This window comes from Ornithodoros turicata, chromosome 6, assembly GCF_037126465.1.
Source record: "Ornithodoros turicata isolate Travis chromosome 6, ASM3712646v1, whole genome shotgun sequence".
Taxonomy (NCBI): domain Eukaryota; kingdom Metazoa; phylum Arthropoda; class Arachnida; order Ixodida; family Argasidae; genus Ornithodoros; species Ornithodoros turicata.
Window position 1 is genome coordinate 68,551,959 of NC_088206.1, and position 26,280 is coordinate 68,578,238.

The 26,280-nt window shown below is 43.6% G+C and overlaps 4 protein-coding genes across 10 annotated transcripts; 3 read left to right on the top strand and 1 right to left on the bottom strand.

The window, feature by feature from the left end:
- Positions 1 to 27: 27 nt before the first annotated feature.
- On the top strand, positions 28 to 5,186 carry LOC135397185 (deubiquitinase DESI2-like). 3 transcript variants are annotated; one of them, XM_064628586.1, is made up of 9 exons: positions 28 to 228; positions 354 to 382; positions 736 to 833; positions 963 to 1,024; positions 1,092 to 1,164; positions 1,776 to 1,869; positions 1,961 to 2,102; positions 2,600 to 2,868; positions 3,401 to 5,186. In XM_064628586.1, the coding sequence occupies exons 3-8, from the start codon at positions 830 to 832 to the stop codon at positions 2,774 to 2,776; spliced, it is 552 nt and encodes a 183-aa protein (XP_064484656.1). In that variant the 5' UTR covers positions 28 to 228; positions 354 to 382; positions 736 to 829; the 3' UTR covers positions 2,777 to 2,868; positions 3,401 to 5,186. The 3 variants fall into 3 exon arrangements, with proteins under 3 accessions (XP_064484656.1, XP_064484655.1, XP_064484657.1); XM_064628585.1 differs by lacking the exon at positions 736 to 833; XM_064628587.1 differs by lacking the exons at positions 354 to 382; positions 736 to 833.
- A 318-nt stretch (positions 5,187 to 5,504) lies between these two features.
- On the bottom strand, positions 5,505 to 15,090 carry LOC135397183 (tubulin-specific chaperone E-like). 4 transcript variants are annotated; one of them, XM_064628583.1, is made up of 14 exons: positions 14,968 to 15,090; positions 14,255 to 14,361; positions 14,085 to 14,169; positions 13,492 to 13,689; positions 12,414 to 12,602; positions 12,158 to 12,260; positions 11,468 to 11,643; positions 10,761 to 10,890; positions 10,557 to 10,706; positions 10,302 to 10,449; positions 9,646 to 9,711; positions 8,637 to 8,696; positions 7,759 to 7,859; positions 5,505 to 7,692 (listed from the first exon to the last, which is right to left on the bottom strand). In XM_064628583.1, exons 2-14 carry the CDS (start codon positions 14,349 to 14,351, stop codon positions 7,600 to 7,602), a joined length of 1,596 nt encoding a protein of 531 aa, XP_064484653.1. In that variant the 5' UTR covers positions 14,352 to 14,361; positions 14,968 to 15,090; the 3' UTR covers positions 5,505 to 7,599. The 4 variants fall into 4 exon arrangements, with proteins under 4 accessions (XP_064484653.1, XP_064484652.1, XP_064484651.1 ...); XM_064628582.1 differs by having other exon boundaries at positions 14,920 to 15,090; XM_064628581.1 differs by having other exon boundaries at positions 14,916 to 15,090.
- A 117-nt stretch (positions 15,091 to 15,207) lies between these two features.
- Positions 15,208 to 16,528, top strand: LOC135397184 (small ribosomal subunit protein uS10m-like). Its single transcript, XM_064628584.1, has 6 exons — positions 15,208 to 15,343; positions 15,470 to 15,607; positions 15,662 to 15,822; positions 15,886 to 15,994; positions 16,076 to 16,165; positions 16,411 to 16,528. The coding sequence occupies exons 1-6, from the start codon at positions 15,314 to 15,316 to the stop codon at positions 16,480 to 16,482; spliced, it is 600 nt and encodes a 199-aa protein (XP_064484654.1). The 5' UTR covers positions 15,208 to 15,313; the 3' UTR covers positions 16,483 to 16,528.
- A 2,389-nt stretch (positions 16,529 to 18,917) lies between these two features.
- LOC135398264 (uncharacterized) lies at positions 18,918 to 23,447 on the top strand. 2 transcript variants are annotated; one of them, XM_064629685.1, is made up of 5 exons: positions 18,918 to 19,109; positions 21,571 to 21,642; positions 22,026 to 22,163; positions 22,991 to 23,080; positions 23,314 to 23,447. In XM_064629685.1, exons 1-5 carry the CDS (start codon positions 19,058 to 19,060, stop codon positions 23,346 to 23,348), a joined length of 387 nt encoding a protein of 128 aa, XP_064485755.1. In that variant the 5' UTR covers positions 18,918 to 19,057; the 3' UTR covers positions 23,349 to 23,447. The 2 variants fall into 2 exon arrangements, 1 of the variants encoding a protein (XP_064485755.1); XR_010424055.1 differs by lacking the exon at positions 18,918 to 19,109 and adding an exon at positions 20,376 to 20,421.
- Positions 23,448 to 26,280: the final 2,833 nt, after the last annotated feature.

Genomic DNA, 26,280 nt, shown 5'->3' on the forward strand with positions numbered 1-26,280 from the left:
ATTTATATTTTATATCATACTCTCGCACGCAGACGCAGAACCATTCATTGCAAAATTTTATGCAAGGCTGTAGCGAATAGATTTGCTGCTACAGCATGAAATTTACCGAATTTCTTTCCGTGAAAGAATAAACGGCATGTGCGATTACAAGAACCAGTGGAGGACTCTAGGCTGAAGTCGGACCATAGGTGACCTTTTGCATCAAATAGGCATTTACTTCGAAAGCAGGTTTGTGTTTACCCGTCTTTCTGTGCGATTGAAAGCTCTTCTTAGTCCTTTTCGAGCAATGTTTACGCTGCATATACACAGATAGACGAGCAGAGAAAGATTTTTACAATGCTAATCAACTACAGGTTTATTATGGAGTGTGCACTTCTGCCATGTAAGCATTTCATGGGCAGCTCTTTGTCTCGCATTTGTATTTCACATAGACCTGGAACATTACTGCTTGGTGCAGAAAGCACATTACTGAATATGAAGCGCAGTCTTTCGCTCACTGTTTACATTGGCATTTGGGGCCAAGTTACAGCGAAACAAGTTTGGGGAAGCCTTCAAACTTCACTAGATAAGACGGCCCGTGAACTTTTTCAGAAAACGAAGTGAATTGCAAGGTGCATATAGCGTTGCGCAATGCTACCTTGCATTGTAACTTGGTGATAACGTCTACAAACGTGCCCTTGACATTTAAGGAAAGGGAATAGAGCACACAACTGACGCTCCATCGAACCTTTCTAGAAACTGCAATGAAGCTTCGTGCACTGCATTAATAGTAACAGACTGCTAACATCTGCACATTTTGGAGTGGCCAGCCATCCGGTCGTCTAAAGAGATGTGTAAGCACATAGGTGGTGTGGCAAGCTTTGTAATGTCAGTGCATAACGGAATTACAGCTGCGCAGTCCAGTACATGGGCATGTAACACGTTTGCCGGTGGTGATGATTCTACGCAAAATGTCATTTCAGGTCTAGTATTCCAGTGGGCTGGAATGGCTCGTGAGCCGGTGATGCTGAACGTGTACGACATGGTACGCAGTGTTCAGTATTTGTCGTCAAATTGAGAATCGTAACGACTGATGGTACATTTTCTTACAGTACTGGATAAATGAGTACACTGCTCCGATAGGATTGGGTGTCTTCCATTCTGGAATCGAAATTTATGGCACAGGTACCAAAGTATTTATTATATTTTATGGGGTACCTTTTGTTTAAAGGGACGGTCTGATACAGCCGGGGCGATTCCGAAACTTTGCCAAAACTAATTTCACGCATACTGTACACATAGAATCGTCAAAATTTCATTCGGAATAACGGAGTCGTTTTCGAGGAATTTGTCGAAACGTGCCGTAAGAGCAGACGACGAAAGCTGCGTTTCTCTCATGCATACGTCACGTATGACGTCGGCCTGCGGGTGCGTCGTCGTTGTCATGGTAATTGTAACTTGCAGGAGCACCTTGGGTTGAGTCGTCGCCTTTGCTCTCGAAATGGGGACGCTCACGCATATACCTCCGCGGGCGGAGAATGTAGTCCGAGCATTGACTGTGGGGTCTCCCATAATGTTATTATTGCCAACAGAGATCGCGGCATGCTCTACAATCTTTATCAATTTAATTCGCTTATTTAGTAACTGTCTTGTCAGGTAAATTAGCAGCATTCCATTTTCAACAAAGGGCAATCGAATGGTACACTTTATGAAAGGGGCATGGGGTACGAGACCGTCCCTTTAAATATATTGATGTAAGTTGTATAAAGCGTTATTACGAGCGCACTCTCTTTCAGAATATGCATACGGCGGCCACCCGTTTCCCTGTACCGGCATATTTGAGATTCCGCCAAAATATGCGGAGGACCTCGGGGACCAGTTCAAGTATAAGTAAGCCTCAAAAGTGCCACATTATAGGTTTACGTGCTGTCGTCAGACGCCAACGGTGTGACACACGGCTGGTTTTCGCGTATGCCTTCAGGCAAACTGTCCTGCTCGGCTACACGGACTTCAACCAGAGCGATGTCCGCAAGATTGTCGAAGAGATGGGAAAAGAGTATCGTGGGGATCGCTACCACTTGATGAACCGAAACTGCAACCATTTCTCTGGTGGACTGGCAAAGGTACTACAAGTTGCAAAAAGTTATATGTATTATATATATATATATATAAGGGGAAAAAATTAGTATTACATATTAACATATATATGTATAATTAACATATAATTGCATAAATATAAAGTACATAAATATATATATACGCTGAAAGAAATGTGTTCGGGCAACACATATAAATATAAAGTATATATAAATAAAGTATGTAATATAATAACATAATTAGCAGAAGCTCTTTGGCTGCACGTTGAACGTGTGTTTATAAGCCTGGTGTGGCGACATTTTATATATATATATATATATATATATATATATACTTATGAACATACTCTGATATATTAACCTCTTCAACCTACGTATGAACACACACACATATATATAATGTATTATGTATGTATGTATGTGTTATCTATATGTATCATATATGAATTATAGAGTTATATGTATTTATCCATGAGACGAAGATATCCTGCCACAAACACGATGTTCTGAATTTGTTCTGGCAGACCCTTTGTGGGCAAGACATCCCTTCGTGGGTGAATCGGCTGGCCTACTTCAGCTCCTGCGTGCCCTTCCTGCAGCGGTGCCTGCCCCGCGAGTGGCTGACGCCTGTAGCCCTTCAAGCCTCCCTGCGGGAGGGGGGCTTTGAATCGTCTCAGTCCACGCCTTCGCAACCTCTTTGACCACAGCCAACCTCCAGTAGGAAAATTGTTGAAGAGGAGGTTTTCCTCTTCGTGCTCTGCAATGCAGCGCTGCGTCTGCTGTTTCTATTACGGTACGTATGGGCAAAGATATAGGTAAACACCAGTTTTAATTATGACAATAAATTCAACCTCCATGAAGGCAGGATTTAAAAATTGCGACTGCAAATAAGATGGTTTTGAATCTACGTTTATATTCTCCATATCAGTTTTTGTCAAATCTGTAAAGTCTGGTTAAGTCGAAGATCTGAAAGAGTCCTAAAAACCTCAAGGGAAAAGCTTAGGAGTGGCTTTGAGATGCAAAATTGACTTATATTCAATCAAAGTACCTCCAGAAAAACAATAGCCTCAATCTAAATCGCACATATTCATCAAATCTATGTGCCTCGCACGGGGATTTGAATGCAGATTAAATCCCAATTTTAATTTATCCTTAGTTGACTATCTGCACTGTACTTCAAGAAAAAATTGACTGCACATAACCAGCAGTTCACTTTATGCTCAATCACCTACTTTGAGCAGTCTACACAGCATTATAAACATGACCAAAAGTCATGCTTCATTCGGTGTCATAGTAATAAGTGTGCCGGTGTGACAATCTTTCAGACGGATCCTCACGCACAAGATAATCATTCTCGAAGTGGGTGACAACACCGACACGAGCCCTTTTCTTTCAGCTCCGTTTAACCAAAGACTTCCTGCAACGAAAGTGCTGCTGATATTATTCATCACATTTTGAAACGTGCCCAAGTCTTTACGCTGCCTTTTTTGCTAGCATCTATGCAGCTGTCTCTGTACATAACCCATTTTGCACCCCCAGGCTACAGGCTCTAAGTTTGTCACATATTTTATAATGGCTGCATATTTTTACACAAGTATAGACACAAGTAAGGGTGCTCACCTATCGAGCTTTGTGCACTTCTTTTCATGAATGTCATGACGCTGTAACTCTCTGTGTAATGTTTGAGGCGTACGCGCCTGTATTGGCTGCGTCTGGTATTTTTGACGAGGGGCCGATTACTGCCACAATCTCTCTTCAGGGTATGAAATGTTGAGAATTACATACGGTTAGTACCCACACCTCCCCGGTCACATTGTTGAGAACACTTCTTAGCTACCACTCTTGTCTGGTTGAGTTTGTGGCGCAATGCGAAAAAGCGTGTAAACTAGTGAACCATTTGCACTAGTGAGCTAGTGAGCACTGCACACGGTCGTACTTACCCGAAAACCCGAGCACAGCCAGTGGGCCGAGCCAGGTAAAGCTTTCTTTTTGCGGGCCCGGGCTTGGCTTGGGTTTGACCATTATGGGCCCGGCCCGGGCCCATACATAGCCGGGCCCAGGTCAGGCTCGAGCGCGTGTTACCCCTCTCTTCATTAGCCACGGTAAAATTTTACAGCCTGATACAGTGGGCCGGGCCGTGTAGCTTCCCAAGCAGCACAACATATTGGACCAATATTGGCAATGTCGGCTTAAGATTGAACCAATACTGGGCCAGTATTGCCAAAATTGGGTTGTATTGCCAATATTGAACCAAGATTGGACCAATACTGGACAGTATTGCCAATATTGAACCAAGATTGGGCCAATACTGGGCATTGTTGCCAATATTGAACCAAGATTGGACCAATATTGGACCAACACTGGGCCAGTATTGCCAATATTGGGCCAAGGTGTTGTGCTGCTTGGGTTATAAATTTCCCTGGCTTGGGCCGAGAATTTTTTGGGCTCGGGCCGAGCCTGGGCCTAAAAATGCGGCCTGTGCAGTGCTCTAGTACTCTTCTTATCAGCACTGGGAACATTACTTATTCGCTCGTCGTTTACTTCGTACGACATTTTTTATGCGTTGTCCACACGTACACCATTACACTTGGAATCTAGAAGAGATAGAAGCGAGAATGGTGTGGTTGCTACGTGCCGATAGGCCCCTCAAGAGGTGGATGTCGTACGAAATTTTAACAATTACTTCCGCCACTGGCTTGCGTCACATTTGCATACCCACTAAGATGAAACTCTGGCTGCTAGCTATTTTATCTGAAGCCTAACGTTTACTGGCATTGCTTCGGCAAGAAACACATTAGTCATAGATGAATGACTAAGTCTCGTTGTAATTCGCAGGCTTCAAAGAGTCACATAAAAAAAAGAGAAACGCAACAAGACATGTTATATAGCATTGTTGTCTAAGTGTACCTGTTTGTAAGTGACACAGTTGTTGAACAACTTATTTTAATGACTCAGTGACAACAGCTTAGTCTGCTACAGTTAACTATAAGTTTTAATTATTTCATGTCTTAATAAATCACTACTTGGTCCTTAAACTATGCAGCCACATTGCTTACTCATCTCATTTTCCGTGGTAATCTCAATGCTGCAGGAAGTAAAACTTTCTTTTCACATGGCTGATACTCATTTCACATTTAATGTGCACGTTTATTTAGTCAGTACAGCAGACACTTTATTCCACACAGTTTTTACATGACAGATGCAAGTTCTATACTGTGGTGCTTACTACTTCACTGTATTGCCATGTTATGCATGTCATGTTGTAATGACCAATGCCACACGAAATGTGTACGTTGTAAGACTTTAACATGTGTTACTTTCGTTTATTGATATGTTGTCAAATCGTGCACTAGTCTGAACTACAGCCATACAATGTTGAATGCTTTTTTTTTTTTTTTGTTAATAAAACCTCGTACTCTGGTCATAAAACCCTTTTGTGACAACCATTTTATTACAATTAATTTTAATGTACTGTCAAGCACAGCTGTACAAGGCCCTTAACACAGAAAGGTACAAAGTAACATCACTGGTGTACGTTATAAGTACATGCAAACGGAATGGAATTAAATGCGAGAAATAAATACATAAAGGCAATGGCGAAGAAAGTTTGCGCAGCTATAAATGCTTTAGCAGTATCTATTTGGCATAAAAAGTGAACAAATTCAGAGGATATTAACATCTTCCAAGTATATCATGGCAAGTGGTAAGAGTTAACATGCCAGGTGTCTCGGAACTCATTTGTATTGTCCTCAAGAAATCTACACAGAAGCAGAACGCTTCAAATGTGCCAACGGGAAAGTTGACAATATAAGTTAACACACAAACATTTGCACAATTAACTACAAAAATGTTGTTACCAAAAGTGATGTGTGTCACTTGTCCACTGGATGGTATAGCATATTAGGTTGTTTGGTAAAAATATGTGTAGCTGATTTAAGCTAAGTACTCCACTAAGCTTAATTGTTCTTCCAATTTGTTTCAAAAGGACAGGCTAGCTACAAACACATACACACACTTTGTATGGCAGACCAGTTATTGTGCATGGGTTGGAAATGTACCAAATGCAACACAGGTGCTGCCTTTTATAGTGAAAATACAATCATATATATTCGGTGCTTAACTACATTTTACTACTTTTAGGGCCTACACTGTACGACCTGTTAGGCACACATTTGTGGATCCATTTACATAAAAAGTTTGTAAAGAAAAAGATGCAAATCATTGCAAAGTTTGTGTCTTTTCATATTCATCTTATTATAATTATTATACTAGAATTATTTTAAATGTTAATGGGATCAAACATTGCATATGTTGCTCAGTATAAAATGACGAGCTCTTCTAGGATAAAATGTTACAAGAGATTAGGGCAGTGGTTCCCAAACTTCGCAGCGTCGCGGCCCATACAAATACAGACAACCCTGTCGCGGCTTGCCGTTTCCCTCATCGCGATACCCAGATGGCCTCCGATCTCGGCACATGAACAGCCGTTAGCCAAAACGTTAGCCAAACGATAGCACGAACAGCCGTTGAACGTTAGCCAAAACCATAGACTGACACATTAATGGAGCTACATTCTGATCGAGTTCTCTGACGATGTGCTTGTGCTTTCGGACTCCAAAGACTATCTTCATTTGTTCGTTCCATTATTAAACAGCTGGATGGACGCAAAACTCTGAAACAACAAGCACAAACAAACGCTTAATCTTGAGCAAATACGGCGCCGTGATCTGCTAACTACTGCGTGCTTCGCTCACTGACAACACGCGCAAAACGGTTTTCTTAGGTTTTTGGTGTCCGCTCTGATTAGAGAAGACATCACTGCGCGGCGCCACCATGGAGGCGGGGCGTCCGTGTTTGCCGCGATAGACTCAGACGCTGTGACCCTCAGTAGGAGACGTAGACTTCGGCCCTCGTGCACAAGTGAAAGTGAGGCTGTCTGATACATCGAAAGCGTCGCGTACCCCACCATGCAAGCGCATTTATGAGAAACTTCCAGGTCTGCCGCCACGGGCTTCCTGGTAACGCGGAGTAGCGGGCACAGAGTGGCATTTAAAAAAAAAAATTGTGGGACGCTTCGCGCCCTCCTCGGAACGTGTCGCGACCCCTCTGGGGCTCGCGATCCGCAGTTTGGGAACCACTGGATTAGAGGGTTCCATTTTTAGAGCTTTGGCATCGAAGCATACTGCTTAAAAAGGAAGGGTTCACTCATTAAAGAGTTGCACACGAGGTGTAGGATAGCTGCTACCAAAAAAATATCTATACAATAGTATAGAGCACTATTGTAGTCCGCGACTACAGAGCAAGCGAGGCTAGTCGACCACTGCATTCCGTGTGCTTAAGACCCAGTCCCTCTGCAGCGTATCACTAAAAAAATGTAACTTTGTTATCGTATCCATAGGACACAACGTGCCGTGATTTACTATCACAGACCTTGTCAAAAGCAAGCTAAAGGGAACTAGTTTCCGCAAGATTATGTAACATTCGAGGCGTCATTCAGCGGTGCTACGCCGAAGGGTCCCAGACTTTACCAATGCACTAAAATCTTGCAGCCGTCGGTAACGTCGTAGAAGCTGAGCTCCTTCTGGTACCCACGGTCAAACTCTTCTTCTATGTTGTGCTGAAAAACAGCGGTTCCGACTTTAGTGTTTGCTCTGTGGAACAGTAATACTCGAGCATTAATTACCTCAGGCCTGATCAAAGTCAACCTCATGTCACGGGACTGAACGTTGTTTTTGGAGTACAGCTGGATTGCCAGAGATCTCAGCTTAGCTATGGTTATACTGCCTGTAAATAGTAAAAAGAAGGTACAATGTTTATTTGCTGATACCCTACCTGACTGAGTATAGATAAATAGGTAGATGCTTTATTTAAACTGCACGTAACAGTTTAAAGGCCCGACACACGTTGCACTAATATTTAACAGCAATCGACGTATGGAAGGCACTGTGTCAAGTAGTACGAAAAATAGCACTTTTAAATAAAGAGAAAGCATAAAAAAGGTAAACATTCCGAGGAAATGTATGGTAGTCAATCTGCAAACCTTATCGATGGTGATGAGGTGAAATGACATGCCATATAAAAAAGTGAAACACGCCTGCTACAATGAAAAGGAATATCAAAACCAGTATAATAGCAACAACAGTGGAACATCTTTAATGTGAGTTCCAGGTCAAGGCAAAGTATCTTCAAATCAGAGTATGGCGAATTGGGGGAACGGGGTGCTAGCAGACTTTCGAATTAAGTATAGTACTAAAGTGCAAGAATTTGTCATCGCGGAATGAAACACGCTATTACCTCGACAGTGATACAAAAGACACTGGCTTTATTCCATTGCACTGTTTATGATTTAATCGCGAAGGAAACTGCAAATTTGCACTTTCCCCCTTCCTCATTCTCAAGAGATGCGTTAATGCAGGGCGGCCTCCCGTTGGTCTCCGCAAACGATTTTGTTTATTTACCCGATTTTTACCCCCCGAATCTAGAAAAGAATATTTCCCGAAAACTTCAGGCTGTAATGATGCCGCAGGATACAAATAAGTATGCTATTTGGGGGAGGCTTACCTGGCAACGCTTTTTTCACCGGTACTCGTTCTGGATCTTGTGGTGCCAGAATTTCGAGGTCTAATAGTTGAGGGTTATTAACAGGAGAAGCACATGCACTGCCCCCCAAAAATATGATCAGAACATTTAACTGAACAATGTTAGACAGCTGATCTTTTGATGCAGGCATTTTCCCAGTACTGCCAACGTCCCCAAAATACCTCCCAAAACAGCTAGAAAAGCTAGATATTGTTGTCACTTGCCCCTGCAGAATTCTGATATCTCCATGAGCCAAAAATCCTGTAGAAATCCGTATTTATGAACCAAAGTTTTGGTTATGCTTAAAGTACTAGTGGCAGCACTACTCACGGTACAATGACTTTCTATGTTGCAGTCAATGGCAAGCATTATGGTATCTGCAACATACCGTTGTACGGAGTACAGCTTCTGCAACTTAAATTAATTTTTAAAATGTTACGTTCAATAACGTTAATATTCCCTATTCGCCAGTACAGTCCGTACTGTCTAACAAGGTTAAGGCCATCGAAGGACAAATTCTGCCATATAATAAGTCCGTTATGTGCCAGAAATTACGGTGCACAGTATTGATACAGCATTGTGTTTTAGGGGGGGGGATATATTTATTAGACAAAAGGGAAAAAAATGGGGGAAGGTCAGCCAAACGCGACGTCGGCTTGCTGCGTGTTTTAAGGTCAAACTTGGTCGGGCCTGTTTTTACTTCCCCGATTTGTATCGTAGTCACATCGAGTAAAAGCTGGAAGACCTTGAAAACAGAACTTGCCAAACCACGAATTCGGAACATTAAATACTTTGTATTCGAGGGGCCCCCAAACCTCTTTCTTTTCCATGCGAAAACTTCTCTTTCACGTGATATCACATGATGATGTCACTTTTACTCTGTCTGAGAGCCTCAAAAGGTAAACTGAAACCACGAGGGTAAAAAATTTTGATTGTTAGCTTCCTTCTAGTTTCACACGTCTAGCTCTTTATCAGCAATCTTCAAGGATACTGATAAACTTGCTCTTCATGGTTGCGAGGGACTTCTTTGAATCAGGAACGTCAGGAGCACCGTAAACTACAAAAGAAACGTTGCAGTGGATGAGGCAATTAAGCGTAGAAAGACAAAAAGCCTCACAATGTCCAGTTGCACGCTTCATGAACTGCCACCATTCAATACAAAGGAAAGAGACATATTTCAAACATCAAAATGGGCACACAGAACCACGACCTACTAGTTTATAACGACCGTGTCATAGGTAACCGTTCCCAGCGCCGCATTTGGAAGCTAGTGGTGGCACTACTCATCGACCCAGTTATTGCTTCCTCAATTTCTGCAATACTTTGTACTTCAACTTACGTTAGTATTTTTGTACTAGCGGTGGATGTCCCACGAGAGATGCTTATTTCTAAAGTTGATTATCATCATCATCATTCTACGCGTTTTCGTAGAAGCTGTTGCTGTCGTCTGCTACGGGAGTCGTACGTCCTCTTCTGCACGTTCAAAATTCAAATTTCCATCGTCCAATCATGACTGAGGTCTCGCGGGCCAATGAGTATCGCCCCCTAGCGGATCGTGCGGACAGGCTGCTCATAGGGGTTGCCGATTATGACATGGTCGTTATAATCTGGTAGGTCGTGCGCAGAACACAGGATGGTGAGAGCCACCTTTGAGCAGCTGTGTGAATCTCGGGTGCTGTCGCACAAAATCTCGGCTGGGACTCCTGCCTTCCGGCGAACCCCCGCTTTCGAGGAACAGTGGGTAAAAACGGTTTATGTAGTACAGGGCTGCTTCTCTCCTTTCCATCTTTGTGATCTGAATTTTTGAGAAAAACATTAACGTTAACGTTACATCAACGTTAAAAACGTCAACGTTACACGTCAACGTTAACTCTACGCATCAACGCGAAGCTCGTCTCTCACCTCGATACGGTCGAGCAGCTGTAGCGTACACAGGTGCGAGATGACGAGGTAACGTTTGACTCCGCGGAGCTCCCGGACAATGACGGAGTTTCCCATCACGATGAGGACCTGCAGGCTGCGGAGCTTATTCAGCTCCGCTATGCTGCTCCACTGCAACGAGAATGTCTGCGTTTAACGTTTGTACGGGCGACCGAAATGACTGACATCTTCTAGCCTGTTGTTGTGGAGGTTCAAAGAGACTAGACTCTTGAACAATGGCGTCTTTTCGGTGGGCTCCGTGTCGGGAAAGCTTATGTGCGTTAAATCACAGTCGGCTAGGCTGAGGGTCTTTAGCCTGAAGGAAGCAAGGAACGATTAAATGTTAGAAAGGTGACTTAATTCAAATAAAATTAAAAACGTAAAACAATACTCGCATTACACTGTAAACATAGGGCCTTGAGTTTTCAGGTTTTATGTTTTTTGAAAATCTGGTTTTATTTCAGGAGCCGTAAAACAGGGTAAAATCAGGCGATATCAGGTGGATTTTGTTCGTGATCTTGTTCTTACACATTTTCTTGTCGTCTCTAGTCTCTGGTTTTTCTTTATGGGTCTTTGCCAGCAGTTCGCTTGCATTTTAACAATCCTTTCAGGCGTCGAAACGTCCTTGTATTTCTGTTTTTATTTCGTTATGTAAGCCAGTGTAATATATTTGTTGTGAACATGTCTCCTGGCTTTTGGTCTATTTTCAATCCTTTCAGTGCAGTTCAATAATTTTTGCATGCCACAAAGTGACAGAAAGTTATAAAAAAATAAAATAAAATAAACTGTGGTCGTATAATAATAATTTAGCAGCAGTACTTCCTTACATCCACGTGTGTTGTTCTTCAACAGAATTGTATTGTACAAAGTTGTAAGACTCAATGGACGACTACCTCGGCAGATGTCCCAGATTGCAGACTTCCGCCCAGGAAGATATCGGATTCTCATCGAGCAGTAATTCCTGCAGTTCTTGGAACATTTCCATTGGAGGTTTCTGCAAGGTCTCGATATTGTTGAAAGACAGGATAAGTCGTTCAATGTATGGCCACATAAGTGCACACAGGAGTGCCTGCATTGAAAAATAAGAAAAAGAAGAGTAGTTGAATCACACTTGTTGAGCCTTATGGCGAATGCCACTGGTCGATCTAGAGCTTTTTTCTTTTTTTTTTTGCTCCCCGGCGAAGAGCGGACATTTCACTAGCCAATCCCGACCGGATTTGCATGTTCCACCGGTCTAGCTCACCGAGCGAGCGTCAAGAAAGCTTGGTTTCAACTAGAAGTACTGTCATCATTTCCGCATCTTGCAAGGCAGAGCAACAACGAGCACTGGGCCGGCTCGGTGACTTTGCCGGACGTCTGCAACGGCTTCTACAAAGTTCTTAGCTGAAGGGCAGTTTTTCTTTTTTTTTTGCTGGTGGATTCAGATCAGCCCCTTCCGTGCCCGACTTTTGTTGCTCCGTAGTAGATTCAAATGCTCGCTCCAGATCAACCAGTGTAATCTGCAGTTACTGTTTCCACGCAGCGTGGTTGATAGCCAAGTGAAGCTAGAGCCAAAGCTACACCCAAGCCAAAAGTGTCCTCACTTCTTCCCAGCTGTAGCCTGTACACCGCAAAGCAATTTCCTTTACGCTTGTGAAGGACTCCTTGTAGTCGGCTGGGTTTGTGGGCAACTTCAGGTTGTTCCTGCTGAAATAATGTCAAGAAAGGAAAGGCAGATATAGAAGAAAGGTAGTATTTTTACACACACTGGCAACAACACTGTAGAACTTTCTCATCGTATGTGCACGAATGACCATTTAAGATACATTCGAAGTTGAAGATACATATTGTAATTGATACCTGAGAATTAGTGTGTTCAAATGATGCAATTGACCAGCAGCCAATGCCACCTGCTCCCAGGATGAGAGCAGAGAGTGTGACAGGTCTAAGCTCTGTATGTTTGGCGCAAACTTCTGCAGTTCTCCAGGGTTGCCAGGGTTGTCCACGGGCATGTTGGCCAGCACTACCTCCTTCAACGTGTCCCTTCGACTGTGCCGAGAGAGAACAACCTCATACGGTGAAATTATTGAGTGCCATATTGCTGATGAAACATATGACAGATACTGTGCATCAAATTAACGCAGCTCCGAAAGAATGTGTGACACCCACAGGAATAAAGGGGTCTGTTCCTTTCACCGCTCAAAGTAATAAAAAAAAAAAAAAAAGAGAAAAAGAATAATATGCTACATTTTTACGCTTGCTATAACGTATCAGCTACTACACTGGGGGGAAACATCAGCAACGGAAAGCAATGAAGCATGTCATGACATGTTCCAACCTTGCACTTATTTACGTGTCACATGTTACATGTCACGTGCCTGCACTAACCTGACTTTTGTGTGACAGACATGTCATACCTGTGAATATGCTACACAAGAAGAAGAGGGAGGGGGATCTGGGACTGCTTTTGTTAAGATTCTCCACAATATTGAGGTTCTGTGAGGTTATGTGGAATGACCCGTTGTACACTGCAAAGCTAAATTGCAACAAAACGCGATGATTTATATTATATTTATACATTTATAATATTGTCCAAATATTTATACCTCAGTTTTTTTTCTTTTTTTTCCCCCCTTTTTTTATTTTGTGCATGACTTTTTAGTGCCCACTGTCACATTTCTAGATATTACCCTTAATTTGTGTCACTTTCGTGTTTGGATTGAAATTTTTTGCTCATATTTCTTGTACCGTAATAGTTTTTGTGACAGTATCATTTTTCTGTGCGTCGCGGCTGTTCGTACCGTAAAGGTCCGAGGCCTTTGCCAAGCTAGAATCTAGCTTTTTTGCTCCGAGCTCCACCAGTATATGTGGAAATAAAAATAAAACAATACAACAATACAAACACCAAGTTCCTTTAGTGTCCTATTTTGTGGCTCACCTTTGCAGGGAAACGACTTTTTTGTAGCCTACTAGCTCGACGACTTTACTAGTGATGTTTGACTCTAAGAGGGCGATGTCTTTGTCACCTTCCATGCGAGCGCTACAAGACTCCAAATATTTGCAGTCGATGGCCTCGAGTATGCTCAGGGTGCGATCCACTTTCTCCGGACGGATGAACGAGCCGCCTGTCTCTGCGCTGCAAAGGCACAAGCCAAGTCGAGTCAATCCAAGTGAAGCGCACAGGGAAAATATTAAATTGTGATTTACATACAATGCAGGTTAGATTTGTATGATTTTTACATTTCTTCCTGGTGTTTTCATCCCCACAGCAACGTTACAAAGACATGTTCTGCCAATATCATGATGGCAAGCGAAGAAAAACTGTGATGAATCTTTGAACGTGACATATTTTCGAGACTGCCTGAGTGACGTCATCCGATCTTTTAGTGCCCAAACGAACATTCGACTGACGGTCATTATAAATACATATTTAAATATCCAAGCTCAGGTTCTTCTCATCGTGGATATGATCCACCAGCTTGCCTGCGTTTACGCCATCTTATATATGTGAATAATATGCACACCACTTACGTCGTCTGGAAGTACCGAACACCATTGTGACATCCATTGTGCTTCCCGCGTGTTGGATCCTCCCATTCGACGCCCACCCAATCTCCTGCGAAAATAAGATGCAGGAAGGATTAAGTATCTAGGAAACAAGATCAACATAAACTTTCTTCCTGTGAAATGTCCAAACTGACCTCGGGTCCCAACGACTGGGCCGTAATAACGGACGGTACCGTAATAGCCAGCAGACGAAATACGGCGGCCAACTGGGAATTTCAGGGGATCTTCCATGACTCGTATCCTGCACAAAAAAACTCTTTTTAAAATTTGTCAAATATGCTGTGGAGATAATGTATTAAAATCATGCAGTATAACGTCATGAACGGCAAGAGAACCCATATACTATACCCATACTACCTATATACCCATATACACTATGAATTTCAAGTGAATACTTCACTAAAGCAAAAAGAGAAAAACTGCATATGCTGAACTCGCATGCGTCATTCTTGGCTCATTATGTTTCTATTTGTTCCTTGCATAAGTCGCTTGTGTAACGCACATCAACAGGTAATTTTCGTTGATGAGGTGTGATTCGCCATCACAAAGCAGCACGAACGTGCCATCCGTATCCGCACAGTAATCGCTGTCCGGTTGCTTTTTGTTTTATTTCGTGACGTTTCTCGGGGGATTTTCCGCTCCTGCTATTATTGTAACTCGCTTCCCCCGTCGTTTTCAAAATGCGCAGTTCTTCTTCCACCTAGGTAAACACGTCTGCTTTCGAAAGGCATCCCCGTGAGGTAACACATTAGGCAATCATGCAGGAATATCTCACGGTGCTAAATAAACTATTACCTACTACTTCGTGCTCACAGCGGGTAGCTCGTGTGGCAGCGCAACTATTTACCAGGATTTCTGACTGCAACATGTGAGCCAACAACGTCAACGATGCCCCAACATGAACACATGTCATGTAAAAACACAGCTGACAACGATAATCACGGCAGGGACAAAGGCATGTTTGTAAGCAAGCAAGGAAAGGGTGGATGGAAAGAGAAATTTAGCATCACGTGCGTTAAGTTTCCTTCACTGTTCCACAGATGGTACGACGTGCCCGTGTTTCAAGGGAACATCACATCGAGTTATTTTCCAAGACAAGCCAATCCGATACTCGGGCATGTGTTTTGGAGGTTCATGCGTTGTTTACAGTGACCCGTATTTTTATTCTACTTTTTGAGGAAATAGCACACGTTATGTCTTCAAGAATTATACCGATAACTCGGGTGAGAAAATATGTAACTCTGAAATTTCAAAATAATTACCAAAACTTGGTAAAGCTATAAAATTGTCGCAAGGATAGGCTTGTTTTACATTGCAGATGCACTTCACACACTTTCTGCTTCCTGCAGGCATTGTGTTCTGCTTCCAGACTGAGCAGTCGAGTGGCTTCTTGTCTTCCTCATGTACACAGACAATATAGCCCACAAATAGCACCGTTTACGACATCGTTTCCACAGTACTCATCACTGAATCAGGCATCAGAAACGGTACATAACTCGCGTGATACTCCGCAACCATTTGGCATTCCGTTTTCCCTATAGCTTGATGTTAAGCCTGCGGAAGAACAGCTAGATGATGAAGTGGACAAACTGTTCAAATACGTCGAAATTGAAGTAAGGGGACACGATCCTGCAGTCTTACGCAGCTACAAATGGTATGCTTTGGAAACTGCACGCCACTTGGACATAAAGGTGGCAAAAACGTCAGTAAGTTCCTGGCTTAGATTGGATCCTCTCTCTTGGATGTTTTTGCCTATTTCTTGCAGATGGGAACCAAAGAAAGTTCACAAACGACTGACGACTTTGAAGTCTGCATTCGCAAAGAAGAAGTACTTGGTACAGTACGAAGCTAGGACATATTTCCAAGTCATGCAGGTGGGATTCTATTGCTCAAGGTTCTAGATAGTTTTTTTTTTAATATAAACTATTTAGATTGAAATTTCGTGGCTAATTCAGTTCCAGCACCTCACTGGTTCGACTGCAGATACATTTTTGGAGTACGTGCAGCGGAACTTACCAGAAGGTGTTGCCATGAAAGTGACGAAAGTAAGTTGGCTTATAAGAGCCAATAAGTATTGGTGTGGATTAAACATGCAGTGTAATATGTTTACAACACTAGCATGGCGGTGGGGTGGAGGGTGTGCAATGGTAGTGGATTTGGGTGAGGGAAAAGAAACGCAAAATACTCTCCCTCCACGTACGGAATTCTTGTAGAACCCCTCACAAAATATTTTTCTATGTTACTGGTTTGCCCCGATGTGACATTGACACATTTTATGTGCGCTTTTCAGACACAAATTGAGCAGCCGCCGGAATATGTAAAGCCACCTGTACAAATTGAAGATCACTCTGTCAACCAATAATGTAGTGGCAGTAAAGTTAGGAAATAAATTGAGTTGTACATCATTACATTTGTGTGGATATATTGAAGTGCGGTTTATAGATTTTTTTTACATACTAATATAAACATATGCATGGTATCTGAGTCAGCTGCAGCCATTGTCTAACATTAAGGTCAGAAGGTTAATTTGCCATAGAAAGCTACATATACTATATATGATATGGAAAAATAACTTGATTTGATATGTGTTTCCCCTGTAATTTTATCTACTTGTTATACCAAAAATTAGTCAGAACATTGTGGATTTTACAAAGGCTATCTCTTTTGTGGTCCCAATTATTGTCAAGTAATGGGACCCGTACTATTTTCTCTATATTTTACCAGTCTGGTAGAACTGTTTGGAGCACTTTCTATCAACAGCAAGTCTGTTATTAGGTTAAGCTCAGTAAGCTGCATATATAGTATTTAGCTATTTAAAGGAGTAAAGAGGGCCATCCAAAATATTTTCAGTTTAAGACGTCTGATGAAAGTATGTGCGTCAATTAGCTGGATTGCACAAAAGGTTTTGATATATGCACTTTTTTAGAAAAAAATATAACCTATTTTTAAAAGTATTTTTATAATTTTATTTTTTTATAAACTATTTTGTAAAGTATTTTTTTTTAGAAAAGAAAACGTACAGAGACGCGCGTGTTCACTCTCGACTCGCTCCGCGGGGTGTAACGAGGAGGAGAAGCACGATACGCACGTGACTAATGAAGCCAGCGACGTCAGTGACGTCAGCACATTCCTGTTCACTAGTTAGTCGACGTCAGCGCCTGTCTTTTTTGTCTCGAGAGCTTTCTCCTTTTGTAGCAAGTTCCCCCGGGGGGGATTCGGCATTGAGAGGGTAGGGTGACCGAGCGCATGGAGGATTTCATTGTCCCGCAGGAGTTATGCTCTAGGAGCAATGAGCCGCCTGGTAGCAATGCTTCTTCAGAGCCCTCAACAGCTGACTAGCAGACGACAGTTCTCTGAACCAACAGCCAGTGCTGACAGACGCATGACGTCAGCGCAAGGTCAGCGAATGGTGGCACTGCTCTCCACCACTGTCGCGCACGGTCGCTTTTTACTGGCCTGCTCAACAGTTTTACAGAAAGAAAACAGGGTGTCGTAAATGACTTCTATGCTACTTAAAAAAGAAAAAAAGAAAATCGAAACCACAAAATTAGTTTTTTCAAAAACTTTCCGCCCTAACAAAAGATTTGGCAACTTGCGCAACGGCTCAGTCACAAGACCGGTCGAAAAAGAAGCTGCAAGTAGCAGACATCGTCTGCTACCAAAGCGCCAACTTGGTACTGCAAAAACAATGCCGCTCACTGACGCTTGCTTCTGAGATGTTATACAAGAAAGAAGAAGAAGAGGAGAGGGAGATCTACTAGTTTGAAGGCACCACGAACAATGCCCGTAGGTTTAGGTCAATCGCTTCTGCCGAACAATGATGTCACAATGAAGCAACGATCGGCTCTACACGATAGAAAACTGGTCATTGTGAGTCTCGACCAAGAAATCGCCGACCTTCGGAACGTTGCCCACTCGTTGAACTTTGACTGAGCGTCAGATGAATAAACGCGATACTGTCTAAACTAAACTAGCCTACCCCATAAATTAGGGTTGAAGGTTTCGAAAGGGGCCATTAACTTCTATGGCAGCAAATTATGAGGCATTTTTCTGTCACGTTTGTTTACCTGCGCATGCTCACTTGGCTCGTTCACCTTGTTGTGCTCAGTGCGAAATAATAGCATTACGTGTAATTTCACGCCTCCATGATTGATAAACATCGCTTCCGGTCCGTTCTGCTGTTATTGTAGCGGCGATAATAAGTGTACTGTACTTGAGTCTCGAAATCGTCCATTTCCTACAACTTAACGACCGCTGTAGCGCTTCCAGGTATTTACCCAGGATGCATTCCTCACCATAACCAATCAGGAAACGTCCCCCAAATCTGTGCCGGCTGTTCGTTATGTTGATATTCAGCAGAGGTGCGGATCGCATGGAACTTATAAAACGAAGTAATCGAACTAATTCATGCACTTTTTTGTTGTTGTCACAGTGTATGTACTGCAAAATCTGTCGCGCAAACAATTTTCTGCCAACTTCTCCAGGAAACACCGGGTTGCTAAATACATGTACCGTCCACACCCACGAGTTAATATATAGGTGAGGTTATTATTAAACAAGAGGATAACATCCTACTTAATGGATAGCCTGAAGGGAAAAAAACTGGTCACATCATGCTATTTTATTAGAAAGCAGACGGCACGCGCGTTCTGGCCGCTATCGCGCCGGTCATCTGCGGCTGGAAACGGGGATGGTTTAGGAAGTGCGTGAAAATTGTGGTGTGATGCTTAACGCGGTCGTCAGAAAGTCATCTAGCTTATTAACGCACGCACAGGATTCAGAATAAGATTGGGCGATGGCACTGACCTCATACCGGCGGCAGTAGGCCGGCCGTTAGGGGGAAAGTGAAGAGCGAGGACGGCAGTGAAGTTTCGTCTGCTAATTGAGCAGGTTTTGGTTTCGTTATGTCGGCTACTTCGTGAAGCGTGCGCTACGAGATGAGGACGTTGTGTGTGGGGTTGGTTTTATGGATACCTCTACTCGTTGCAGGTGAGGTTTTTGTGTTCATGTGGTGGTGCGTTTGGTGTCTTTTAGACGAAAGGAAAAATAGAACGGTCAGATTGTTTGTTTAGATGTTTAGAGAGAAGCAGAATTCTTATTCGGCGCATCCGATCATATTTCGAAACTGCCGCTACTAAAGGGTTTGCTCTGGTCTGCACCCTTTTCAGGCACCCTTATGGTGAGATAACGCTCATGTGGAATTGTGGATGTGATACCGGCATTGTATCGGCTTAATGCCGACGTGGTTTTTAAAAGCATGAGCATATATCCTAACGACTGCTGTGTGGAAAGGTACTAGAGTATACGTTTCCGTTTTCCCTCCTCTAAATAGATATAAAAAAAAACTCCGACTTAATACATTGCCAGCGCACCTCTCCCAAACATATGTAGGAAATCTTGAAAAGTTTGAATCCTCTCGCATAAGCGATTTTCCTGACACATTTCCGGAACACTCCTGCATTCTTTTTTGCGTCATCTCTTTTCTTCTCCTGAGATTTGGAAACAGAACAACGACTGGCGAAACGTCACTTCCGGGACGTAAATCACCTCAGTAAAAGGTCGAGATAAAGAACAACAACAACAACAACAAAAAAAAGATGACAGCTAGTATTTTCATGCAAACCAGAGAGAGTCTCGCTACAAGACTTCATTGCGATGCAATCAGTCTGCGCTTTGTGCACTGAAAGAAATTCTGAAGAAATCGCAGAGGACGGAGACAGCGGCTTCACATTTTCCTTTCTTCTTCTCGGATTCAGTCGAGAAAAGAGCGTCAACCCTGTCAGCTACGTCTGTCAAACTGCTCTGCTCACTGTCAGCCGTTAGGCCTAATTTCCCTTCAAATGTGTAGCAGTTCCTAGTACCGCCATCAACGCAGAAGTGGCAGGTTGACCGGAAAACTGTACCTCACGAAGTGGCGATGTAGAATAGCGCACGGAAGTTTGGGAGTGAATGGCCATTTGGGCGCTGTCGTCTGCTACGCATAATTTACTTGCAGTTTAGAAGAAGACGCCATTTTTTGCTGTCGTCTGCTTTGAAATTATTTTGCTTTTTTTTAAATATAAATGATACAAATCAGGAAGTCTAGGTGACGTCACTTTCTGCATTTTTGTTAATCCAAGCATGACTCCTACGCGCCGAATATCCGGATAACGAGGCGAAGTATATCGTTTCCTTTTGAGATTGCGAAGCAGAAGCGCTTCTGCTGTGCAATTAGTTCAGTCGGGCCGCTATAATTACGGCGTGTTCTGGTGCAGTGCGTTGCCCATCGGAACTCGGAAGTTTTGATCAAGAAAACATAGCAGTAAGCTATTGTAGTTTTTCTTCGGCATACTTTCACTTCACCGAAGTCTTCTCGGACGGAGTGCCGGTATCACGATTGTTGATGTATGAGATAACAGAGCATGTCCGACGGTAGTCAAGTATAGCTTCGCCCTTTTAAAAAGAAGAAGAAGAAAAAAAAAAGGCCAACGCGCCACTCTACGACTTATCTCGCACAATCACGTACAATGTGTTATTTTTAAATATGATGCAGATTTTTTCTTATAAAAGGCAGGACAGATGCTGTTTTTATACGACTAGGCGGATATTTTTGTCGAGGAGGGTGTGTAGCTACTAGATGAGTTATTAGTTATTACTAGAAACAGGACGGATCCAAAAATCTCCCGAATCCGAATACCAGGAAGGTTCTGCAAATCCACGAATTTTTCGAACCCTTTCTTAAAAGAGAGTTTTAAAAGCTAGGAGGAAAAACACTTCTACTGAAAACAATCAAAAGCAAAACCATGTTACTTTTAAACTTGTAATGTCGGAGCTTTGTGCTGTAGTTTCGCCGGCCAATCAGGCTTTCGACGGATTCGATTCGCCCTTTTGGGCGCTGGGATTCAGATTCCCGAATTCTTTCTTTCTTTTCCAATCCAATCCAATCCAATCCCGAATCTCTCATCCTTGTCTAGGATTCGAGGATTAGGTTGCCCCATCCTTAGTTATTACCAAGAGTAAATGATTAGTTGCTCAATTACAGGCTTTCTTGGAAATGTGAGGTAGCAGAATTGGAGCCAGTCGCAGAGCCAGTGGCAGAATTGGAGCACGAGTTTTGATATATCCATCAACAAATTCTGCTATGCAAACGAGCTGAAACCGAAACTAAGCGCATGAAGAGCGCTAGGGAGTTCACGACTTTCGGTGTCGATGGCTTGTCTGGACCGCAGAGTGGCTTATCCGGCAGGCGGCTTATCATACCCCACGCAGCTCGATCGCTTCAAAACACATGGCCCTCCGCCGTGGAATGGGATTGACATTCCTGCGCTCGCGACGCGCTTGTTTCGGTTTCGGCTCATTCTATTTTAAAGCGTTTCATCAAGTGTTCTGGGTCGATATGCGATATTCAATCTTACAACGTTATCTGTGGGAATGTATCGTAAATCTACTAACCGTAGTTTCCACATTGCAGCCACGTCCAGGGACATCACCATTTTCGCTTATCAAGAATTGCGCCCTTGTGATATCATTCTCATTTACATAGGTAAGCGACCTACTCTACTCTACATACTACCATACCTATACAGTGAACCCTCGTTATTATGACCATGGTCGTTCCCGAAAATTTTGGTCATAATGCGGAATTGTCATATTAACGGGGGGCATTTGCTGAGGTTTCACTAAGTTGTTCCCTAGGAGTATGGTCGTAAAGCGCGTATGTCACATTATCGGGGGTCATATTAACGAGGGTTCACTGTATACTACACACTACTCTACTCTACATACTCTATAGCGTACGATGATGAAATGTCAATAATGGCGATAACAATGGGCATGCTTTCCTGCATAAAGAAAAACGAAACTAACTGATCTCAAGGAGATTAAGATGGCATAGTAACCTGGAATAAAATGTCCGACTCATTGCAGAACCACATTACCGGAAGCAATGTCCAGAAATCCTTCCTCGTGACTGTCCTTCAGTTTTCGGCTGTCGGGCAGTGCATGATAGCAGACGACCGTGTCCTGTCTGCAAGTGCGACGCTCGGTATTCTCCACCGCCTCCGCGTAAGTGAACACGTGACTACTACCTCCTCTATAACGACATCGACAGTGTCGTCTACTGTCTACTAAAGTGAACGGCTACAACGACAGCAACGTCGTCGTTGTAGGTGTCGTCTGCTTGTGTCGTCAAGCTGTCGTCTGCAAGGTGTCGTCTGCTTGAAGCGAAGCGATTGTATACTGCAAACGATCGAAAATTCCACCAGAAGTTTCTGGTGATCAACCAAAAATTTCTGATGGTCCACCAGGGGGTCTGGTGGTCCACCAAACATATCTGATGGCCCACGTGGCTGTTCTGATGCTTTGCCATGCAGGTGTGGCGGTCCACCAGCCATGTTTGGTGGCCTTTAGATGCAGGTCTGGTGGACCACCAGGTATATTTGGTGGTGCCTTGATGCACGTCTGGTGGACCACCCGCAATATTTAGTGGTCTGACAAATGCCAGTTCTAGACGGCCCGGGAGCTGTTTTCAATTAATATTACACCTGCTTTCGCTCGAACTGCTGCACCCAGCAAGAAAGCAAGTTTCCACCCGCTTCCATCTACACCTCTAATAACAAAATAGTTGCATTTAGTTGCCATAGTTAGCAAAATATTAGTTGTAAAAATGTATTTACAAGGTACGGTGACAGGCAATATCTTGTTTTTCTGTTCCTTATTGTCTTCTTTCTGTTTTCTGTTGCTATCCTCTGCAACAGCAGTTCGGTGTCTTACGGCACTGATAACGTAGTCAAATATGCTGCACGACAAGGTCCAGAAACATATAGAATGTAGTATATTCTGTAATGGAACCTGTAGTTCCAGATTGTGTTAACATAAATTGCTCATTACAGGAACTTCATGTCCTCCACTCAAAGGTTGCCCTGCTGAATACGGCTGTGAAGTTCGGCAACGTGTTGGAAAATGTCCCTTCTGCAAATGTGGTAAGCACAGCGCAGCTTTCGTACGGATTACGGAATTATGCGTTGATCTTTTCTCTGCCTGTAGCTAGCCTACAAAATTTGCTTTCGACGTCACTTAGGTTGCCAGTGGACGCTGCCCGTTTGCGGCTGTTATTTGCTTAGTCGCGCATAACTATAGTCATGCGACTCTTTCTTCATTTCATGCATTGCATGGCATGCCATGTATTTATCATATTCTCCCTTTTATCGTGCAGGTATCAAGAAACCTCGTAAGCCGAACGAAGTATGAACGAACTTGTACAGAATAAATTCAAAATTAGGAAATTTGTCATGTAAAACGATGAGAAAGGTCATTTTATTGAAGCTCCATACAGTTCCCTTGCTGGGCACGCTCTGTTACCGCCGTTTATTGTCCTACATACGAAGCAATCCGAAGCCACATCCGAAGACATTCCGCCCGTCATTTTGTCTTTCCAAGAGTGAAGATCTGTTTTCCTCGGCGACAGTCACAATAAGGACAGGCACCTCTTCGAATCACTCGTCTGCATCGTATTCCGCAGTAGATGTCGGGACAGGCGTTCGGACAGCGGCATTCGGGACAGCCTAGGCTGTTCACTTCCACATGACAATTCAGACTGTAACCGAAGCAACCGGCGACTTCGTTGCAGCCTTCTGGAGCCGTAGCTGCGATGATATAGAATAAAGGAGTTAGTGTGCAGAGCACAGCGCCTCACAGCATAGATGTCGCTTTTGCCGTTGAACTGTACGGCAAAGCCGACATCCCCTCGAAGAGTGTATGTAACCGTGCAGAGCGACATTCCTCAGAATATTACAGCGGAAGATGCCATGAAACGTCATATCTCTCTGCCGTCAAGTGAGCACGAGTGCTTAACGTCGTGCCTTCACGTACACTGCTAACCGTGGGGAACATCCTGCTACACAGCCACAAGATATTTCGTAGCAGACGACAGGAAAATGCGCATGACTGTGTCGTCTGCTAAGTGTCGTCTGCTAAGTGCGCAATATGCCACTCGCGGTATGGCGGCACCGTGTGAGTGCTCATCATAACAAGGGGAGGAACTTCAGCTCTGTGAGAAGTTTTTTTTTTTTTTGTGTGTGTGCTTTTTCTTCCACTAGAATCTTCTGTGTGGATGTCGCTCGTGTGAATACACGGTAACTAGCAGGTGACTAATCGCATAAGGTTAATTAATCAACTTTTTAATTAGGGAACTTCGGGCAAAAGTGAGATAGCAGAATGAGAGACAGTCCTCGGAGAAAGCCGCGCCGTGAAATATCTATCGTTGAATTTCGCCATGCAAATCAGCCGAAACCGAAACCGAAAGAGCGCGCTTCAAGAGCGCATCGCCTTCGCCGACGGAGGCCGGAAAACGGTGGTGGTGGTGAATCTGCTTGCCGTATGAGGTGGGCAACGTCACGACTAATGCAGTGGGGGATAGTGCGTCCAGGGCCGACTTCACGGGGAACTACGCCGACATTTGTCATCGGAGGAAAACCCAGGGAAAACCCCAGACAGCACAACCGGCACCAGGATTCGAACCCGTGTACCTCCCAGTCTCGACATGACATGGCCAGCAGATCAACATCTACACCAGTCATCTTCGTCGTTCTGAAGCACGTGACCCTCTGACGTGAATGAGCGCTGTGCACACGCCACTCAGATACCAGGAACTTCTCACTCTTTCGCACGTAGACGTATAAACTCCGCCAAGATGGTGGTGGTGGTGAATATAGGGCTCGCCGCCAATCGCAGCAGCCAGCCTAGATGTCAGCCAATCGCCGCAGACGATTTTTTAAAACCCAGTGTGACTATTAGTTGATGCCCATGCGGCTGATGTCGGCTCGTTTCCATAGCTACGGCCGCTAAAAGCAACGTCGTGATCGGTGGACTCTGTTACGTTACGTCGCTCAAGCGATCACGCTTTGTCCCGGTGGTGTTGGCTGTGCCAAGCTGTACGGCCGGTGGATACGTTGAATATGCATATCGTCGGATATAGATATGCACGTGCGCGTTTCAGAGTTTTCAAAACATGGAATGGCTTTCAACGAGGGCTGTCTGCCATTCTGCTATCTCGCTTTTGCTGGAAATCCTCTGGTCAAAAGAGTTGGTCACTGAACTTTAAGCAATTAGTCATATTGTAATTACACGCTATCTCCGAGACGATGTCCGCCTGGCACGATAATTCAACTGCAAAAGCGACACCTATATGCTGCTCTCATAAATTTGTGATAATAAAGTCTGTAAAGGATAAAAATAAAACGCCCTGTACAATAGAATTAATGAGTCGTGGTCTGGGTGGCCTGCAACACATCCTGCAACATTTCTCCCGGAAGGTCGGTTCCCGCCTCCCCACTACAGGTGCTGGCAGTCTTCCAATGTGGGGCGGAGAGTGGAGACTGTGTAGGCGCGCGCGGTGTTGCTAGGATACAGACGCCGGAGCTATCGCTGACGTCACCGACTCTACAGGAGAATCCGAAACTACAAAGTTTTGCGGCTTTTTTCGAAAGTTCGTGCAACCTAATGCTGACTGTATATTTTGCATACTGAGACTTCGAGTTGATTTACAAAAAAATAAATAAATAAATAAATAAATAAATAAATAAAAAATAAAAAAATAAAATGAAACAAAAAAATATCATTTTGTAGTTCGCAGTGACACTTTAAAACAGGTCCAGCTGTCCCCTGGTACAGAACAACTACGTCTTTTAATCACACAGCTTAATTTTTCACACAACTTAATTTTCCACACAACTAATTACTCACACAACTAATCTTTTAACAACATTCTGTTTCTAACACCGATGGTATCTGACAAGGCGTACGTCACGCATGTATCCACCCCTTCGTACGACATAATTACCGCAGAAAGTAGGACCTTCTGTGCGTCACTCACAACAGCGCGAGTACATCTGCAATCAAATTAATCAAACCGTGCCATCAACTCACCTGGCAAGGCCAACGTAGCATAGCAGAAGACCACCAAGCAGACGACAGCGGAAAGCACGACTTCATTCGCTAGATACTTCATGACTGGTTCTGCTAAGCGGCGGTTGCGTTTTGCCGCATCGTAAAAACGTGCAGTTCCGCAAAATTACAACCGTCCATTCCAGAAATCTCGTCTGCAACCACAGTCTTCTGCTTGGAAATGGACAAGGTCCCATGCAGACGAAGTTCATGCTCGATTAATTCCGTGCACGCACTG

What these genes read in the sequence shown, in the direction of transcription:
- LOC135398264 (XM_064629685.1), top strand. Translation starts at nt 19,058, where the DNA reads ATGAGGACGTTGTGTGTGGGGTTGGTTTTATGGATACCTCTACTCGTT. An exon ending in GTATTCTCCACCGCCTCCGC is followed by an intron (nt 22,164 to 22,990) that starts GTAAGTGAACAC and finishes TGCTCATTACAG; the next exon opens with GAACTTCATGTCCTCCACTC. An exon ending in ATGTCCCTTCTGCAAATGTG is followed by an intron (nt 23,081 to 23,313) that starts GTAAGCACAGCG and finishes TTTATCGTGCAG; the next exon opens with GTATCAAGAAACCTCGTAAG.
- LOC135397183 (XM_064628580.1), bottom strand. An exon ending in CAGGCTACAGCTGGGAAGAA is followed by an intron (nt 11,644 to 12,157) that starts GTGAGGACACTT and finishes TTTTCAATGCAG; the next exon opens with GCACTCCTGTGTGCACTTAT. An exon ending in CATGAAGAGCAAGTTTATCA is followed by an intron (nt 8,697 to 9,645) that starts GTATCCTTGAAG and finishes CTCAACTATTAG; the next exon opens with ACCTCGAAATTCTGGCACCA.
- LOC135397184 (XM_064628584.1), top strand. Translation starts at nt 15,314, where the DNA reads ATGTCTTCAAGAATTATACCGATAACTCGG. An exon ending in GACATAAAGGTGGCAAAAAC is followed by an intron (nt 15,823 to 15,885) that starts GTCAGTAAGTTC and finishes TATTTCTTGCAG; the next exon opens with ATGGGAACCAAAGAAAGTTC. An exon ending in CATATTTCCAAGTCATGCAG is followed by an intron (nt 15,995 to 16,075) that starts GTGGGATTCTAT and finishes TGGCTAATTCAG; the next exon opens with TTCCAGCACCTCACTGGTTC.
- LOC135397185 (XM_064628585.1), top strand. Translation starts at nt 361, where the DNA reads ATGGAGTGTGCACTTCTGCCAT. An exon ending in TGCTGAACGTGTACGACATG is followed by an intron (nt 1,025 to 1,091) that starts GTACGCAGTGTT and finishes ATTTTCTTACAG; the next exon opens with TACTGGATAAATGAGTACAC. An exon ending in AATCGAAATTTATGGCACAG is followed by an intron (nt 1,165 to 1,775) that starts GTACCAAAGTAT and finishes ACTCTCTTTCAG; the next exon opens with AATATGCATACGGCGGCCAC.